This window comes from Podarcis bocagei, assembly GCF_964188305.1.
Source record: "Podarcis bocagei genome assembly, chromosome: 7".
In the NCBI taxonomy this organism is placed as follows: Eukaryota; Metazoa; Chordata; class Lepidosauria; order Squamata; family Lacertidae; genus Podarcis; species Podarcis bocagei.
The window spans coordinates 25055561-25075809 of NC_138132.1; the positions used below are offsets into that span (position 1 = coordinate 25055561).

Sequence of the window (20249 nt, forward strand, 5' to 3'; positions counted from 1 at the left end):
TTGAAAATGGCTTCCCCACGTGAACCGGAAAGTGACCTCTCCAGAAAACGGAACAACTCATCTTTCCTTATCTGTGTGGCTATGATCTCCTGGTAATGCAGACAGCATTAGGAAGTTGGACGTGCATGTGTGCTCCATCCATTTCCCTGCCATCCACTCACCCTTCCATGTGGCCCCGGGCACTGGCAACCCACGCTACGCCACTGCCGTTATACAGATCTATGGCGCAATTGCACTTTGGAGCACTGAGTACAGTTCTAGCTGCCTCTCCTCAAAAAGAATATTGTGGTTGGAAAAGGGTCAGAAAAGGGCAGCCAACATGATCCAGCGATCGTGTGAGGAAAGGTTGCAACATTTGGGGCTTTTAAAATGTAGATAAAAGGTAGGTTGAGATAGGATAAAGGTAAAGGTACCCCTGCCCGTACGGGCCAGTCGTGACCGACTCTAGGGTTGCGCGCTCATCTCGCTCAAGAGGCCGGGAGCCGGTGCCGTCCGAAGACACTTCCGGGTCACGTGGCCAGCGTGACGAAGCTGCAACTGGCGAGCCAGCACCAGTGCCGCACACGGAAACGCCGTTTACCTTCCCGCTATAAAGTGGTACCTATTTATCTACTTGCACTTAGGGGTGCTTTCGAACTGCTAGGTGGGCAGGGGCTGGGACCGAATGACGGGAGCTCACCCCGCCGTGGGGATTCGAACCGCCGACCTTACAATCAGCAAGTCCTAGGCACTGAGGTTTTACCCACAGCGCCACCCTGAGATAGGATAGAAGTGTATAAAATTACACATGGCATGGAGAAAGGGACTAGAGAAAAGTTTTTCTCCCTCTCTCTTAACACTTGTGGACAACCAATGAAACTGATTGTTGTAAGATTAAGCACAGACAAAAGAAAGCAATAGTAACTGAAGAGCAGTGAGGCTGCAATCCCATGCAAGAAAGTATTCCAAGTAAATATGCACCCATGTAGGTCCCCATTTTGTTTTTGTTTTCTAAATTCTAAGGTTTGGCACTTTTCCTAGAGAAAGGGCGTGTACACTCACACATACATAGATAACATCTGATACGTTCTAATGAGAGTGATGTGTTTTCTCATTAGAGCTCTGAAAGGGTTTAATGTATTCTCCTGATGCTCTGACTGCTGGCCCAGAAATATTATCTTTTTGCTACCAGAAAGAAGAAAGGGTCTGTTGCCCATAGAATATATGTGAAATGTGCTTCCTCTCTGCCTGGCTTCCCCTCCCATAAACGTTGCACATTCTCAGGGTGGGGCAGAAAAAGGGCAAGTTATGAACATCCAGGCTGGCTTAGCAGCTGCCTGCCTGAACATGAAATGAAACAGCCGTCAGCCCCAGGCTGTAGATGCGACCAATCTGCTTTCACTTACAACAAGCCTCAACCAGTTTTCCACTTCTGTCGGAGCTCAAGAACAGCGTTTTCCACTTGGCCGTGTGGCTGGATAAATCTTGACACTGGGAGTGGAGTGCCTAGTTTGTGCCACTGTACGAGCGTTCCCACTTGCCTCTCCAGCTTCCTTCTCCCCTCACCCCCAGCCTCCGGATGGCAGTAGATTCGCTCTGGCACTACCAGTTCCGGATTATCATGTTGGGGGACTCCACTGTGGGAAAATCCTGTCTCCTGAAGCGCTACGCCGAAGGGGTCTTCCTTGAGTCCATGAATCAAACTGTGGGTGTGGATTTTTATGTTCACTTCCTGGAGATTGAGCCTGACCTGCGCATCAAACTACAGTTTTGGGATACAGCTGGGCAAGAGCGGTTCAGGTGAGTTTAGAATGGAAGTTTTATCTGTAGTAAGGAGAGAGAAATGAAGAGGTGATATGACAGCCACCTTCAAGTTGTTGAGGGGCTTTCACATGAGAGGATGGGGAACTTGTCCAGCAGTGGGGGAAAGAACTTGGTGGTAAAGAAAAGAATAGGTATGTAAAAAAGAGAATTCTTGGATGGCAAGATCAAAATTTGAAACAAGTACTCCTTTGTGAGAGAGATCAAATCACAAAATATGCAGCAAAGTAAAGTGTGGAAATATAGGCTTTTAAAATATGCCGTTGCAAATTTATTCCAAAGTTCCCCTCTTCCCTAGCGTAGAAAAATACCACTCATTCGGTGAATTAAAAATGGTTTACTTACAAACTCCAAAGGTCAGATTCATGTGGTTTTCCATACAGCATTCAGAAAAGTTGCACAGGCGGTGGATCTTGGCTTAGTCACAGTAGTGAAAGTTCCTAGATTATTGGTCTATGAACTCAAGAAAGGCTTGTCAGAGCCATGAGCTCTTTACATGCTGAGCTTCTCAGGTAGACTGTGGTACAACACTAGGCTTAAACTACCTTCCAAGGTAAGGGGGAGTGACCCCAGCTAAGCCTGCAGAACCCCTTCATGCATTAATTAAACTTAAGCATGTTGGTTATATGAGGCTGGTTTTCACACACTTTCACACACATGTTGCTGAACTACAATTCCCATCACTTGGAGTCCAACAACATCTGGTGGGTTACAGGTTCCCCATTATCTTGTTACTTTCCTTATGGCAAAAAGTCTGATTTGGGGGATTAAGCAGGTTTTGTTGTGCAATACCTCCCAACCAGTTATAATTGTGCAATCTGAATTTGTTCGTTTGCGACTGAATCACCCCCCCCAAAAAAAGTCTGGAAGCATCCAAGGTGTGCTGCAGACATACGCCAGCTGTTTATATGAGTAACTCCTCATTCTGTAGACTCAAAACTGATTAAGTAGGAGGGGTTCCTCCCTTTCCTGAAAGGCGTCTCTATTTGTATTTCCTTCTTCTGTCTCATAAAACGGCTGTTTGTGAAAGATTTTGTTAGACTCATGAAGACTCATTTCCATCTGGCATATATTTTAATGCTGCTTTCAATAACGTTTTAATGCAATCTTGTTAACTAATTTTGACACTAAGATAATAATTAACTAATGCTGGAATTGTTTACGTAATTTACACATCCGACATAAAATGACTCAGGATGGTATCCAATGCATTTATTCCATTAGCACAAGCCTAAATTGTTGTGCTATAGAATTGCAGAGTTGGTAGGGACCCTGAGGGAAATCTGGTCAAAGCCCATCAAATGCAGCAACAAGTTGCTTCTGATACAAGCCTTGGACATCAGTAACCAAACTATGTAACTCCATCAATAACTTATGCGGTAATATTGTTTACTATATATTCCAATATTCAGCAAATGAATTCCAACTTAATTTCTGGAATTGGCCAAGCTGCCATGCCCTTCTTAGGTGAGTTTAACAATACACAATGTGTTCCAAACCTTATTCAATCCATCTTTCATCTTAGGCCTTGTGTTCTCTTCCATTCATAGCCCTCTTCTGTCCAAAGCAACATACTATGCCAATAAAGATTAAAAACATTAAGCCAGTATAAGGTAAAAAGGTAAAGGACCCCTGGACGGTTAAGTCCAGTCAAAGGCGACTATGGGGGTGCAGCACTCATCTCACTTTCAGGCCAAGAGAGCCAGCATTTGTCCACAGACAGCCTTCCAGGTCATGTGGCCAGCATGACTAAACCGCTTCTAGTGCAATGGGGCATCGTGATAGAAACCAGAGCACACAGAAATGCCATTTACCTCCCTGCCACAGCAGTAGCTATTTATCTACTTGCACTGGCATGCTTTCGAACTGCTAGGTTGGCAGGTGCTGTGACAGAGCAACGGGAGCTCACCCCGTCATAGGGACTCGAACCACCAACCTTCTGATCAGCAAGAGACTCAGTGGTTTAGAGTCTACAGCACCACTCGCATCCCCAGTATATAAACCAGTATATAATGCTCTAAGGTGGTTGATTGTATGAAGGTGACCCAAGTGAGAATGAGTTTCCTTCTTTGTGTTTCCTGACCTAGGTCTGTGACGCGTTCCTATTACCGCAACTCCGCTGGAGGTGTGCTGGTGTTTGACCTGGCCAACAGAGCATCCTTCGAAAGCATCCGGAAGTGGCACCAGGAAGTGATGGACACGGTGAAGCCTCACCACATTGTCTTTGTGCTGGTTGGGCACAAGAGCGATTTGGAGGCTGAGAGGAAGGTTGGACAAAAGGAGGCGGAAAAACTGGCCACTTTGCTGGAGGCCAAGTACATTGAGACGTCTGCGAAGAGCAACAGGAACGTGGGGGAGGCTTTCCAGATCTTGACGCTGGGAATATACGAGGCTCTGAAAAGCGGGAAAATGAGACCCAGTGAACAGTGGGACGGGGTGAAAAGCAAACTGCCACCCTTGGCACAGCCTGAGGCCCAGGCACAGGAAGGGGGCAAGAAATGTTCCTGCTAGGAAATGGCAACTGCCTCTGGGAAAGTGTGTGGGCCCTTTTGTACAATAACCCATGCATGATGCCCATGAGCCATTCATCTAGAAAGCAATGAAGGCTATAAAAGGCTTTTATAGGCTGGTGTATAAGGAAAGGTACATTCCCTTTTGTTATTGCTAACCTAACATATGGGTTACAGAATGAAGGCAGAGAACATTGATCTGAAGCTCCCTTTGGCATACTATTACTGCAACATATACCTTTCATTTCTACACGTACCACACATCTCTGGAAATTTTTTTTGCACCTGGTCTACCTGGTTTCAACCTTGCTCCACCCATCTCTTGCTCCCCCCCCCACATACCCCCAACTCTTGCCATTTCCTGTTTTTACCTCTGCTGCGGAAGAGGCTGGCTTGAAATGCGTGGAGGTATTATGGACCTGCTCTCCCTGAAAAGCATGCCTAAACTGTAATCATCATGTTAGCTCACCGCCTGATTTGTGAACACCTTCATTAACCTATCCTCTTTGGCTGATCAGTTTGAGAACTCTTGATACACTTTCATCACCTGTTTTTGGGAGGAAAAAACATTGGTGCCTAATAGCCTACAGAAGACCTGTGGATACAAGTAAACACTATTTCAAATTAATTTTCTCTACTCCTGTTGTCTCAAGGAGAGGCCTGAAGGGGATAGGGAAAAATGGGGCTTTTATAGTCGCACAGACTTGGGTAATGAGCAAACCTCCAGATTAATCAGAACTATTGTTCAGTGGTACGAAAAATGAAGATGGCAGAACCTGCCACACACAAGAGTTTTGGATGGAATGGGAAGAAGTGCTTTGGCGAATTACCGGTAGGTTCAATCATGCTTCGTGCAAAGAGACAGGTTGCAAGAAGGCATATTGTGGAAGAGGCCAGTGAATGCTACCCCTTTGATAATACAAAAGCAACCAGTTATTCATATCTGTCCCAATCACTAATTGAAACACATGGGTTCCTTGTAAGGTAGAGAACAGAAATAAAGGAAAATACAGCCATCTTTATACTTGCAGAACTAGATTATCAGTTTTAGATGGCAGGGTGGGTAAAGTGTTGATAGAAGTGAAGTTTGGAAGTGTTAGCAGGTGGTTGGAGGGTATTGTCTCCCATAGGTAAAATCCCACCCCTGTGGGTAAAAGGTAATCTCCTACAGATCCCCTGCTGCGCAGCAAAATTCAGTCATCCCTCCCAAGCAGACAATAATGGCAAGCAAGCATCTGAATAAAAGCCATTCCCAAACAGACTTTATAATTCTTTGATAGCACCTGCCTTCTTGTCAGTGCAAATGTTCCCTTGCCTGTTTTGTGGATTTCTAGGCTCTAGGACATCTCCCATTATCAAGCAAATATGTTGCATTTATAGATGACTTAACAGGGGACAACAAAAAGCACCATTTTGGAACCATGGTAGCAATGTCAGATCAACAGTGCATACAAAAGGTGGTGGTGGAGACATGTTGGAGAACACTCAGTTGTAAAGAGCCAATTGTTCCAAAACTAAGGTTGATGCACACTTGGGAGAAGGCAACATTGGACCTACATCTGAGCAATTGTTTAGATTCAGTCTTTATTACATGTTTACAATGCTAAAGGCTGTATAAACTGCCAGGATGCTAAATTCTGCACTTTATGTTACCGCTATAGAATATGCAGAGGCCCTGCTAAGATGTCACCTCTTATGAAAACTGTACACTCAGTAATCCAATTTAACGGCTGGTGGTTCAAATTCTTAGGCTTGCATCCAATGTTAGTCTATAGCTAATGCAAGATGGAGCTAAAGGAATCTATTCTACACATGCGGCTACTCAAAAGTAAACCCACTGAAATTAAAGGACAAGACAAAATTAATCCATTACTTTCAGTGGGTCTACTCTGAATTGAACCTAGTTGTTTGCAACCCCCCAATTCAAACATTTCCAGTTTTCAAGGGTTTTCCAACAGATAAACCATATACTGTACATTTCAATTATAATAGCAAAGGTTAAGAATAGGCTCTGAAGCATCATTTTCATTTTGCCAATGCCTTTATTGTATTCGGTACACACCATCTCATCCAGAGAGCTGCATTTATCATCTCACCATCTTTACTTGAAAGAGCATCAGCAGAAGCCACAGTGAGGACTTGAGTTGAGTTTGTAGGTGCATTTATTTCATGTGGGGGGGGGGGGAATCTACCTTTCTGCATATCTGATGCTGGGAAACCCACCTATTCACTGATGGCATGTCCAAACTGCATTCTTCTGGGTGGTTTGCAGTAACACACTTGGCAGACATATGCTTGAAGCAGGAGGCCTCCTTTACTGTTGGGTTGTGAAAAAGCATGTTACAGGAGAAAATCAGGACCACACACTTGAATTACATGTAGCCTATTTCTGATATACTACCCAATTTAAGGTATTACGTGAAGCAGGGCCTCAAATTTACTTTTTGGGACAGGGTGATACAGTTGGTTTGAGTTCTGTTGACCTTCTATAAGTGGATTTGGGCTAGTTCACAATACTTTGCCAATGCAAGCTTACAGCAACACGTTAATTTCTCTATACACCATTGCACATGGCAGTTATAAGGGGTTGCATTCAGTTAACTTCTACTTGAGTACACCCACTGAAATTAAAGGGCATGACGAGGTCCATTAATTTCAACTGGGCTACTTTGAATACAACCCAAGGTGTAATATCTAAAGCATGCATATGCAATGGGAAACAATGACTCTGCAGTTTATGGTGAAAAGCCCATGTACTAGCTTCATCAAAAACTAGAAAAAACAGTTCATCCATGCTGAAAAATAGCAGCATGTGAAGAACTTGGGATAAGGGAAACAGTAGCAGCTATGGGGCAAGTCCTTAGAAGTTTGGGTGGCTAATAGGGAGGGGCGGGATGTACTGATTTCTTGAAGGGGAAAGGTTTACTGAGGCAATACCGCAATGTCTTTTGACTTCCAAGTTCCGTCGTCCCTGATCATGGATGGGGATGACAATAAATAAACATGCCCTTGTCATTGGCTGTTTAATGGTGAAGATGCTTTCAAGTGATGCAATACATAAAATAAATGCAGCAAAGGTTCTTCCCCCTCCCCACCCCCCTCTGCCTCCATGGTGCAATTTCAGAATTCATTTTGGATTATTTAGGCATATGCCTCAGTTGGATTCCATTTGGCTGCTAATCCCATGGTGAAACAAAAGGATGGATTGTTTTCACAAATGGAGATTTACTCTTTTAGAACGAGTTTAAAAGAACAAATGACACGCTGGAATATTCCTAATAGCTCATGCTACAAAGGCAAGCATTGTGGTTTTATGAACTGATGCCATCTTTTTTTCTTTTAATGGAAAACACTAAATTGTATGCTACCTGGGGCAAAGTGCATGAAAAATCTTGAAAAACAGGGAACATTAACGTACTTGTTTATTACCATAGTCTAAATGAGTGGAGAACTTGCATAAAAAGGGAAAGCTTCTATAAGCCACTGCTGGATGGCTTAATGAAAACCTGTTACGCACACAGAGAGAGAACACAAAAAGTGTAGATTGTGTGGTCAGCGGTGGCTTCTTCATTCAGAACACAGGCAGTGCAACACTTCTGTTGCTACAGCTCAACCTATCAAAGAGGAAGTGAGGAAGGAGGGCAGTTTTTCAGCAAGCGAGGAGCTTCAGAAGCAGCAAAAAAACCCCACACCATTCATAATCCATGAAAGTCTGAGGCAACAGTTTTGCACCAATTTTGATTTTCAGCCTGAGTTGTGCTTTTGGTATTGGAACACTCACTGTGAAAGCAAAGTATTCTGGCAAGTATTCTCAATTATATTTTTCTCCCAGTAACAGAAGAGATAGGAGGCAAGCTAATTGTTGTATGAGCACAGATTGATATCTGGGCTGTGGATACTGAGGACTGTTCTCTTCACAAGACAGATGCTGCCAGTTTAAAAATAATAATAATAATAATAATCTCTCTGTGTTGGGAACTGCACCAACGCTTTCCAACAGAACCACCATCCGCACAGAACTTCACAGATATTTTGCTATGCAGTGGTTGCCCATTGCATCCTTAAGAGTTAAAGGGACCATATTGGAATTTAAAAGAGGAAAAAGAGATGTTTGCTTCAAACAACCTATAATGAACAGCCCTTTCTCTGGCTCTTGACCTGATGCCCTTTGCTTTTTCGCAACCCGTGCCAGTACTGCGACCTAGTTTTAAAGTCATAATGTCTTTGCTCATAAAACAAATCCAAATATCTATAAACAGCAACATTACAAAGAGTAAGAGGGAAATGAAAAAAAAAATCTATAGCTGTTTCTAATACTGTTCCCCAAAATACCAAAATATTCTGTCCGTTGGACAACCACTGACACCATAAATCACTCTGAAGGCAGAAAATAAAGTCTGTGTGTTTCAAGATAAATTGTGTTCTCTTGGGGAAATATGTTGTAGAGTAGGGGTGGGGGGGAAGAGGCAGGGCCTATCGACTTTTGGCAGGTCTCCCCTCAAAGTCAGATATTGTTGCACAGTTAAAAGGTACGCTTCTCTGCAAAGCCTTAAAAAAGAATCCCACGGATGACGTCATGGGTACTCCACAAGCTTGAGGCGGATTTCCCGCCCAGAAGAGCCATTTTAATCTTCCTGCCATTCCCAAGCATTATTTCTTTGTTGTTTTGCGGATCAGCGCCATCCTCTGAAAAGAGAGAGAGAGGGAGAAAAAAGAACAGGGAAAATCAGGGAAATGGACCACCAGCAAGCTTCAGTGGAAGGTAGATTCTTTTGGGCCCAGAAAAATATTTCCACTCACCTGGCCACCATAGTATCCAAATACCTCCATCACATAACTAGCCCACTTAAGAGTCAAAATGAGGTATGGCTGCATTTCCGTATCAGTTTTTTTAAATTAAAAAATAGCAGCTGTTGGAGGGTCCTCAGTCTGAATTGTGACTACAGTGCAGGGAGGTTTGATTCATCCCTTTTCCTAATGAACACTGCTCTGCATATTCTAATTTTTATTACTCCTACAAGATGGAAAATATAGGTGTGCACGTATTTTGTTTCCTTTGAGGACAAACAACAGCTTTGGTAGGGAGGGGATCCATCACAGCCAGGAACTGTGCAGGGAAAAGGTAAACCTGTACCTGACATGCTGCAGTCCTGACTCAGATCAGGCGCCCTGCTAGTTTGTGTGTTTTGTTTTTAAGTTAAGAGATGGAAATGCATTTGACCCAAAGGCATGGCACGGGAGGAGTGATGTACTTAAGTATTTATACTGCACACTCTCTCTCTCTCATACACACACACACACACACACACACGCACGCAGAAAGGGAATGTGGACATTAGAAAGTATAGTATAAACACCTGGTGTTTTCTCTCCCCTGGCTGCAACACCCTCCTTACCTGTTTGTGAGCTTCTGTAGTGCAGGCTTTTTTATAAGGCCTGATTTCTTCAGAACCAAAACCTGGGATCCACATATTCCACTGCCGCTCTACATCAAAGAACAGGGCATGGGTGGAGGGGATGAGAAAAAGAGGTAGAGAGAGAAAACAAGAGTTAAGGAGAAATATTTATCAATTCAATCATGTAAGCAGAAATCACTGTCTGGTTTCTAAGAACTAGAACAAAGTGAGAAATGAAAAAATAATCCTGTTTTGGCAGGAGTTCTGTTTCTCTTTATTTTAGGAGTTTCTTTGCGTTAGGACAAATTTCAAGGGGACACTTCTGAATTGCATGTGACAGCAAGTCCCTTGTGTGAAGGGGGTCACTACAGGCTATTTTCTGCACACCCTAACACATAGAGGAAGACTGCAGTGGCCTGACTGGCCTGGTGAACTGTTATACATGAAAGGCTCACTACACGGGGGGAGTAGGCACATAGAGCCACCTATAGTAGCCTTCATGAAACAAACAACTCATGCACTGGCACTCACCAAGATGCAACTGGACATCTTTCACTTCCAAAGTGTTGGACTTGCGATGTCGTGCAAGCTGGCAGGCAGCTGTCACAACGCTTTCAATGAAGTCGTCCGCAATCTGCAGCAGCATCTGTCAAAAACAGTGAAGCACCAAGCACGTTAGTGATGGGTTTCGGCATGAGATATAACAATGCGTGAAAAGATATTTAACTTCAGAAGCTTCACATTCTTCCAACAAGTAATCACCATCCCCAGTGACTTTACATCAAGGAAAACCACTTTGTTTCCTAACTGATCAGATTGAACCAGTGGCAGTGTTCAACTAAGGATGAGCTCAGGCAAGTACCAAAGGGTCTGAGATTATTCAGGACTAGGGATTCATTCAGTTCATCCCCCCCCCCCCTGAAAGCCTACCTCCTCCACATCTTCATCCAGTTGTTCATTTGGATCCACCTCTCTGACAAGATCCTGTAGTTTCTTCTTAGTTAAGATCTGGGGCAGGGGAAAGAGATCACCAACATTAGTACAGTTCAACCAGGTCAATGGGCACCAAAAAGACAAAGGAGATGATGCCCATCTAATATTAACGGGGAGGGAATTCCAAAAGGCAGGTCTACAACACTCAAGGCCCAATTCCTTCATTGTGTGCAATGGACCTTCTGGTAAGATGTTATCAGCAGTAGGGCCTCACCTGCAGAGCACAGACATGGACTGGGCATATAAGGAGTGAGGTTATCTTCAGGTATCCTGGCCCCAAGCTGAATAGGCCTATATACACCGGAACCAGCACCTTGAACTTAGCCTGGCAGCTAACTGGCAGCCTGTGCAATTATTTCAACAGCAGGGTAACATATTGGCGATGTCCTGCTTTAGTGAGCAGTCGAGTTGCCACGTTTTACACTAGCTGCAGCTTCTGGACCAACCTCAAGTTTAGCCCCACATAGAGCACATGGTTCTGAACCTAAGACTCAAGCTTTTATTCATTTCAAGTCGCAAGACGTAACAGGGAGATTTTGGCAACTCTTGGGCATGCTCAGAAGAAGCCAACCAATGCTATTTTTCAACCTCACCTTACCCCACTCACTTTCCCAGTATCGCAAGTGCCATTACCTGGTTGCTTTCAGGACTGAGGCGCCCGCCACTGCTAGGTGTCCCTGGCATCTTCGCCACAGTGGTATTGTTTGCCATGGAGCTATGTGGAGGGGTGCTGGCTGGCTCTGGCTTGATTGAGGAGAAGTTAGATAAATTGATCAAGGTAGATGGGCCAAACTGGTTCATAATCTGCTGAGCTTTAGCCTTCAGATCGTAGAGTTTGTCCAAATCTTGCTTCTTCTTGGGATTGTGTGGGCCCAAACCAATCAGCTGAAGAAGATACCAATTCCAGGGTTAAAATGAGGAGGAAGAGAAGATGGAGGCGATTTAACAAATTACCTATTTTAGAACAATTCCCAGCAGACTGGATCTCAGATATGCAAAGCCTTTGGAAGAACAAGATTTCTGCAGCCGCTGGAAAAGCACCTTAACTATGTCACCATCAGTGCTTTTTTTCTGGGGGTACACATAGCCCTAAACATTTTGTGAATCAAAGTTTGGCCTAATTGAGGAGAAGTATTTCAATCTGAGTAGGAAAATGAGAGTACCCCTAAACATTTTTAAAGAAAAAAAAGCACTGGTCACCATTATGCCACCTCATGGGAAGCCTTCAAGGCCTGCGTTCTGTGAGAGCTTTAATGCAAACCAAGTATCAGATCACAATATGGAAATCTGAGCACAAACTGTGTTTGTGGGTGTCAGAAGCACTTCCCCAGACACTTGGATCTGACAGCCATGGTAATAAGAACTTCCCTCCCTCATCCTAGATTGCCCAGAAAACAACTATGAGGCACTTGCTGACCACTGGTATCCGGAGATATGCGTTTGTAGTTCTTGGACAACTTTTGATTATGCATAAGAATCCTCCACACCCATCTTTTTGATAGTTCTAAGACAAAAGTACTAAAGGGAAAACTGCTCCTCTTATAGCCAGCAATAGATGAAAGCCCGTAATCTAACTAAAGGATGCTTGTTTGGAGGTTGTAGCAAGGGAGCGCAGCTATCGTACACTCTTGACTGAAGAATGGTACACTCCTTCTGTCTGGGATGGGCGTTCTTCCACTTAGCGCGCAGCTTCGGGAGGGATGCACATGGAGTGGTGAGGGAGGAAGGGGACACCCACCTAGCCAGCCAGCCAAATCAACTCTGGCAATCAATGGGGTGACAGATGTCGCAGCCAGATCGCCCTCACAAACCTGATCTTTAGCTTCCTAGAGCTTGACATTTCCCTCAAATAATACAGATTGGGATGTGTTAATGTGTTATGTTTACTCTTCTGTTACGGACTACATTATGGAAATGGACCATGTTTATCAATCCACAGTTCCACCTATTAACCTCTAATATCCATTTTCTTAAACCCACCAGCGGCAAAGATACCTCAGGGCTACAGTTCAGTGGCAGCATTTCTCCAAAAAAAAAAGAAAAAAAAAAAGACAAAGGGCTTCGTCCAGGATAAATTAGAAGTACTGTACTTATTTAAGCCATGACTACTTTATCCCATTGATTCCACTTGGAACTAACTTTAGCTAACCTAGCCTGAATTCCAACCAAAATGTGTTTTCTGATCGTTCCAAAACATTCAAGATGCAACATTGAATTTCAAGGAGTCTCTTTTCAGAATCTTTCAACATCCAGTCTATAATGCTATTGGCTTGTGTGTTTGGTTCAGAACACTCAGCAGCAGCTTGTTACCAATCAACACAGCTGCAGAAAATATTTTAAAGAGGTAAATATTACCAGCTTCTCAAGAATCAGAAATGGCATTTTCTTGAACCTTAATATACAGGTGATTAGTATGCAATTTTACCACATGCAGTTATTTTAATTCTTACGCATTTTGCTTAAAATTGTAATCCAACAATGATGCCAACGTCACATCAAAACACAAACCATGCTGAACATGGACTACCCAAGATGCAAGGAAGTCAATATGAAGGAAGCGGAAACCACGCTTCATTATTATTTTAAAGAGCAAGTTCTCTGTTAGTATTAATCCACACAATAATTATTAAGAAGGCTGCAATTGAAATGCTTCATTCTACCTTATAACCATGTATTCAAAACAATAAAGGTTGAAAGGCAATGTAAACATAAGTTGTTGGGGTTTTTTTTTTTTAGCTTCACCCAGAACAAATCCTTAACCTTGTGCTACAAATGGTTTGCCGATAAAAATAGCCTGCCCAGAGGGAGGAAAAGGATATATGCCTGGGAAAGGCAAGGCTCAGTGCCAGATGAACTTCAGGGGCTCATAGCCTGTAAAGTTAACCACTAGTGGATTCACACCTTTATAGATTAGTAACTGCAACAGCCAGGGCTTTGTTTGTATGTTGACAGGCCCATGAAGCCATGACCACTCATTCCACTTTTGTTTATGCTAGATATTGTTACTCTGTCATAGAAAATGGCATTGTTGTTGAAGTTGCTGAATTACAACTCCCATCAGCCCAGCAAGCACGGCTCCACACATTTCTGCACACATGGTAGATATACTTAGCAGTTGTTTCCTCTTCAAGCAGCTGTCAGATGCATATAAAGGCCCTTCAAAGTATGGGAGAATTCAACTTTTAAACTGAAGGAAGTTCTCCTATCATCTCAGCAACGGATGCAACCTTTGCTTTCTATCCTTACTTTCAAGACTCCCAGCTCTTGCTCTCTCCTATTTTAGCCAGTCTTTCTACATTCCTTCCTGTTCTTTTTGTTCTGCTGCCTCTTCTCGACAAATCCATTATGCTCTTTTTTGATATCTGGCACAGCATTGCTTCACTTCTTGAATCTCCTTCTGCAACGGTGGGGAACCTTTTCCAACCCAAGATCCATTCCAGCCTGGTTTTGGCACTGAAATGGACTTGGTCGCACTGATTGATTACCTCTATCAGGAGAGAGACAGGGGAAATGTGACCCTGTTGGTTCTCCTTGACCTTTCAGCAGCTTCTGGCACCGATGAGAATGGTGTTCTTTTGGACTGATTGGGGGGGGGGGGGGTTGGAGGTACTATGTCACACTAGTTTAGTTCCTACCTACAGGGGAGCTACCCAAAAAACAGTAGTAGGATATTGTTGTTTGGCACCTTTTGAACTATGTGGTCCCACAAGGGTCTAATCTATCTCCTATGCTCTTTAACATCTATTTGAAACCACTGGGAGCGGTCATCTAGGGATTTGGAGTATGGTGCCATCAGCTGATGGCATGCAGCTCTATCTCTGCACTCCACTGGAATCAGGATAGACTGTGAAGATGTTGGGCAGCTGTCTGGAAGCAGTGGTCGAATGGATTGAGGTCAATAAATATCAATGCTGAATCCTGGTAAGAAAGAAGGGCTGTGGTTGGGTGGTTCCTGTGTCTGGGAATTAGCTATCTAACCTGTTCTGGAAGAAGTTGCATTCCCATTGAAGGATCAGGTTTAGTGGTCTGGGAGTCCTCCTGGATTCCAACTTGTCACTGGACTAAGAGTGGCTTTTGGGGCCAAGAGTGCTTATGCCCAGCTCAGGCTGGTTTGCCAGCTGCAGCTATTCCTGGACCAGGATAGCCTGGCCTCTGTTGCCCATGCTCTAGGGACCTCCCGCTTGTATTGTAATGTACTCTGTGTGAGGCTTTTCTTGAAGACAGTCTGTAGGTTCCAACTAGTGATCATCACAAAACTAACTAAAGATGCATAACATTCCTCTGGGTAGGGGCCACCTGTAAAATGTCCCACATTCCCATGCATCTCTATCAAGAGGAGTAACGCTGGTAAGAATAAAGTGCAAGTCAACAGGGAGATTGATTACTTCTTTATCAGGAAGCGATACAGCAATGATGCTGGAGAGAGATTCCAGCACTCAGTTCTACTAATTTTTGTCATCTTCTGGGAGACCATATTCACTAACCAAGCACACAAGACAGGATCATTTCCTACAAAGCATTTTCAAATCTGAGGGGAAAAGAACAATACACTCTTGCACATTTCAGTTCTGGCACACAAGCAAAACTGAAAAGCCACAAGCCCACCTGCAGCTTCTCACCATGATGCCAGCATGCCATGTCCTGGTGAGTTCAAGCCAACTTACTTACAGCTATCTGAGTGTCTAGATCTTTAATTACATCAGAAACTGCTGTGGGACCATTGAATGGAGAGGCCATTTCCCCAAAAAAGCTCCTGCAAGTAAACAGTAAGGGTTAACCTATACAGCCATTCTTCCCCTGATGCAAATGCTTATACAATTCCCCCAGATATCACATCTCTGTCTCTTTCTGCTGGTTAAAATGGATCTGTGTAGGCAATCTAATATATATATATATAAATAGGAGGTTGTCATTGCATAGACTTTCCTCAATAGAACATCCTCTCCACCCAGGCCTTACATGGTACAGGTGCATTAATCTGCAATGGCTGGATGTATCACAGTACTGGTGCAAAAGCTCAGTGACCAATACACTTGTTTATAATTAAGCATAGTAGTTAGGATTGTTGGCTGTGAAATGGAAAAATCACATCAGTTACAGACTTTTTAGGTGGTAAACCACTATTCTCTCAGCTTTACTTTCCCCAATTTCAAATCTGATATGCTGGCCTTCTTTACAAAACCTCAGAAAAAAATAGTGAAATCTTGTAGATGAAGCGCTTGGACGATGGCATTTGTTTTCTTTAAGTGATTACAAAATGTAAGGGAACACAGGCTAATAAGATGCTGGGGAAAGATGAACTTTATGTCCCAAAGTGAGGATTAGGATACTGAGAGAGGGAAAGTATGGATGCAGTGCTTAAGAAATTAAATTTGCATTGTAAAATGTTTGAGAACCTCATAGAAAAAAAAGAAGGGGGGGAGAGAAGAAAGTTATGCTGTTAAATGAAACAAACGAATGAACTTATTCAAAATGCTATAAGCATTACTACTGCTATTACAATACAGTAAAGGAAGAATAACGGAACAGAGCTGGGCAACCTGTGGCCTTCTAGATGTTATTAGACTCCAACTACCATCAGAAAGGCCAGCAGCATTTCAAGGGCAATAGGTTCCCCAGTCCTGATAAAGAATAAGAGCAGGTGTGTTCTCCAGAAAACTGCAAGACAAGAGCATAGCCATGGTGGTGGGGAGGGGGAGAAGCAAGAAATATGTTGCTTTTTTTAGGACACTGCAAATTCTATGGCAGTGGTGGGCAGAAAATACTGTAGATTACAATCTACTGGTAGTTCTCAAGAGTCATTTGATGTAGATCAGCAAGGATTTCTCTGACACACAGTTACTTAACAATGACAACAAAAATAATTCCTCCTGTAAATCATACTTCTGAAATGAATAATGGAGGGGGAGAGGATCCAGAGTAGATTTTTGTGTGGAGCGACCATGAGCTCATGTCTGTTTTGGTACTAAAAAAAAATTATAAGGCTATATCTTTTGCACTTTGATCTGGTTGCTGGATCTTAGGGTACCAGTGTAAAACAAATTAGATTCCACAAGCCTAAAGTCTGCCCACTCCTTTCTACAGCATTATTTTCCAATCTTATGTTTGTGCTTTAAAATTCAATTGTAATCAGCCACCTGGGAGCACACACTCCAACAGTCTCTATGTTGTGGAACTTGCATAATTTAAGCTTTTGGCAGAATAAATCCCTACTGATTTATTTTAGTCTATGTTGTTAGGAGTTTTCATTCTTCATGGTTAAACTCTCTTACCCTGGTTTTGGGGTGGGTGGGAAGAAGCAGCATCTTGTTTCCGATGCCACACGAATGTAAACAGGGACAGAAAGTAACTGGGCTGCACCACACTGACACCCCCAAAGCCTCTTCCCCGCCTCCAATCCGGAGGTCTCCTAAACTGCAGCCGTGCCTCACTTTAAGCAGGGCTCCCGCCACTGCCAATTGCCTGCCTCAACTTCCCATCACTCGAGAAGACATTTCTGTTTCTCCGGAGGCTTATTAAAAAGAAAGAAGCATGAAATCTGATGCCACTTGTTCTTTCTCTTCTTGGCTAGTGTCATTTGGTACCAGCCACCATTGCTTTGAAGACATCGATTTGTTGCTGCATCTTATTATATTACCGTGCATAATCTCGCCCTCAGCGCGTGTATATATACTGTAAATATGAATGTGGCGAGCGCTCACGTTTTGCCGGCCACCTTAAAATGTCCTGAGTAAAATCAGACGGACTAAATAAGCGCGCGCGCGTGTGTGTGTGTGTACACACAAACACATACATACATACACGAGGAAAGTGTTTTAAAACGCACGATGAATTAAAGTAGACCCTGTCAAGCGTCGGGAGGCCTGTCGTCAGGGTAAAGGAAAAGGGAGGAATCGGGACGCGGATAACGTATTTTGGCCGCTTCGCGCGCCCCGGAGGCAGCCCCTCCCCCGGAGGCCCCTCGGAGTCCAGAGCTCTGCCTTACTTTCAGCGGGGAGCCGCCGCGGCTCGAACCGGGGCTCCCGCTCCGCTCACCGGCGCTTCGGCCGCCTACCCGGCCATCTCCCCCCTGCGAGCCGCTCGACGATTCCGACCGATTGCCGCCTTTCCTCCCTCACTGGGACGCCGCGACACAGCACTTCCGGGGTCACGACCCCACGAGCCTCTCCAGGAAAGACGCTTGGCCCACACAGCGTCAGCCAATCGGCAAGCGCCTCCGACGTCCCTTTTTAAGGTTGGGCCGCTTGGTCTCGTCTGCACATGCGCCGAAGCTCCTCACGATCCGAGACTCCCTCGCCCCTGCTCGCTGTCAAATCGTCTCTCTGGTTCAGCACCGTAGTGCGCAGGCGCACGCGGCACCTTCTTGGTTCCCGATCCGAGAGCGCGTGGCGGTGCTGCGCTTTCTTTCTTGTGATTGGATGGAAGCAGAAGCGCGCGGGCTTTTGCACCAGTGTCAGGTTTGCCGTGGCTAAGGTGAAGTGTGAGTGTCATTCGTGCAAAAGGATCGTCTTGAGCAAGTGTGATGGGGAAACGCAAGTTCGAATCCCAATTCTGCCTAGCCTACTTCACAGGGTTGTCGTGTAGATTTTTTATTTTTAAAGCACAGAAGAAATAACTGTATAAGCAACCCTGTGTGCTTTGAAAAGAGGATGGCAAAGGTGTAATAATAATAATAATAATAATATATTATTTATACCCCAGCCACTCTGGGCTGCTTCCAACAGAATATTAGAATACAGTAATGCATCAAACATTAAAAGCTTCCCTTAAAGAGGGCTGCCTTCAGATGTCTTCTAAAAGTCTGGTAGTTCTTCTCTTTGACAGGAGGCCTTTCCACAGGGTGGGCGCCACTACCAAGAAGGCCCTCTGCCTGGTTCCCTGTAACCTCACTACTTGCAATGAGGGAACCGCCAGAAGGCCCTGGCGCTGGACCTGTGTCCGGGTAGAACGATGGGGGTGGAGACGCTCCTTCAGGTATATTGGACCGAGGCTGTTTAGGGCTTTAAAGGTCAACACCAACACTTTGAATTGTTCTTGGAAAGGTACTGGGAGCCAATGTAGGTCTTTCAATGTAGGTAATAGAGTACAATGAGTCTGGAAAGTAATTGCAGTGGAGCTCAGGGGTTTGCTATGGTTCTTGCGAGGGTCCGGATTTTAGCCTGCCTTAGCAGTGGCATCCATGGTAATAGCAGCCTCTCGCCCAGCCGACCGACAACCGTCTGTGCACCCGCTGTATGCATCCCAACTCAGGCAAACCTCTCCTTTGCAGCTTTGCAAGAATTAACGTCGCGATCCTAGCAGACGCACTTACTTTTGAGTAAGCCCCATTGCCACATAGTTTGCAGCTACTCCCCCGAGCAAACATGCGAGCACCCGCATTGCAAAAGTACTGCGATTTCCCTTTGCACCGGTAGGGGTAAGAGCGAATCTTGTTTGCGGCCGCTGAAAAGCAGGGTTCGGAAAGGTACCCAGAATGCACTGCCTATATTTGCATATGTATTGAAACGTGGGTATCGATAACTTTCTACAGAAATACCGCTGGATATCGAGCGGAAGAGGCGGGTGGGGATCGAAGGGAACCTGAAGCCACTGTGGCATTATGCCCTTCCCAAATATTATAGCGGTGCAATATTATTCGCTGTGACTGTAAGAGGCGTCGCGGGCAGCTGGGCATGGTGTGAGCCTAAAGTCTTGTTAAAAAGGGCTTCTGCTGTGAGTGGCACATGGGGAGGGGCGGCTGTGGCTTTGCCTCTTTCTGTGCGGAATCGCTATCAAGAGATTTCGGAAGCATAATTTTTGTGCTCGGGGCAGCTGGTAATCGCTTGTTCTGGCTCCCCAACTTAATGCGGTTGAAATGAAAGAAGAGTGAAAATTGGAGGTTACAGTGAGCTTAGGGTTTTTCCAACAGACATACAGTGTGCTGATTGCTGATAATGAACTGCTTGTTTTAGGTAGAGAAGCAGCCAGTAAACTTTGGCAACTCTATTAAAGACACAGGAGCCTGGTTAAGTGGAGGGTGGGTCCAGTTTGTAACAGTCCCCTCCCATAATAAATTATGTCACTCAATATGTCGCTTTCAGGCCAAGGGAGCTGGTGTTTGTCTGCAGGCAGCTTTCTGGGTCAGGTGGCCAGCATGACTAAACTGCTTCTGGCACAACAGAACACCATGACAGAAGCCAGAGCGCATGGAAATGCCATTTACCTTCCCACTGCAGCAGTACCTATTTGTCTACTTGCACTGTTATGCTTTTGAACTGCTATGTTGGCAGGAGCTGGGACAGAGCAACGGGAGATCACCCCATTGCAGGGATTCGAACCGCCAACCTTTCCATCGGCAAGCCCAAGAAGCTCAGTAGTTTAGACCACAGCGCCACCTGCGTCCCTTGTCAAACACTTGCTATTCCACCACACTGGCTCATGTCTTGGCCCTTGACCAACAGTGATAGTGGAGGGCAGAGCTTCCCAGTCCCTGAAAGGCATGCTCTCCAGTTTGCATCTCAAACTAAGAGGTTTGTCTGCCTTGTGTGGTGAGTCACGAGAGTTACAGGCC

The 20249-nt window shown here is 44.6% G+C and overlaps 2 protein-coding genes across 4 annotated transcripts; one reads left to right on the forward strand and one right to left on the reverse strand.

Moving 5' to 3' along the window:
• The first annotated feature begins 1268 nt into the window (after positions 1-1268).
• LOC308591331 (ras-related protein Rab-39B-like) lies at positions 1269-5569 on the forward strand. Its single transcript, XM_081202071.1, has 2 exons — positions 1269-1779; positions 3888-5569. Exons 1-2 carry the CDS (start codon positions 1559-1561, stop codon positions 4309-4311), a joined length of 645 nt encoding a protein of 214 aa, XP_081058197.1. The 5' UTR covers positions 1269-1558; the 3' UTR covers positions 4312-5569.
• Positions 5570-6332: 763 nt separating this feature from the next.
• Positions 6333-17919, reverse strand: TAF12 (TATA-box binding protein associated factor 12). 3 transcript variants are annotated; one of them, XM_081202072.1, is made up of 7 exons: positions 17685-17919; positions 15368-15452; positions 11333-11584; positions 10637-10714; positions 10238-10352; positions 9707-9795; positions 6333-8996 (listed from the first exon to the last, which is right to left on the reverse strand). In XM_081202072.1, the coding sequence occupies exons 2-7, from the start codon at positions 15434-15436 to the stop codon at positions 8961-8963; spliced, it is 639 nt and encodes a 212-aa protein (XP_081058198.1). In that variant the 5' UTR covers positions 15437-15452; positions 17685-17919; the 3' UTR covers positions 6333-8960. The 3 variants fall into 3 exon arrangements, with proteins under 3 accessions (XP_081058198.1, XP_081058199.1, XP_081058200.1); XM_081202073.1 differs by lacking the exon at positions 15368-15452 and having other exon boundaries at positions 17685-17909; XM_081202074.1 differs by lacking the exon at positions 17685-17919 and having other exon boundaries at positions 15364-15382.
• Between the last annotated feature and the right edge of the window lie 2330 nt (positions 17920-20249).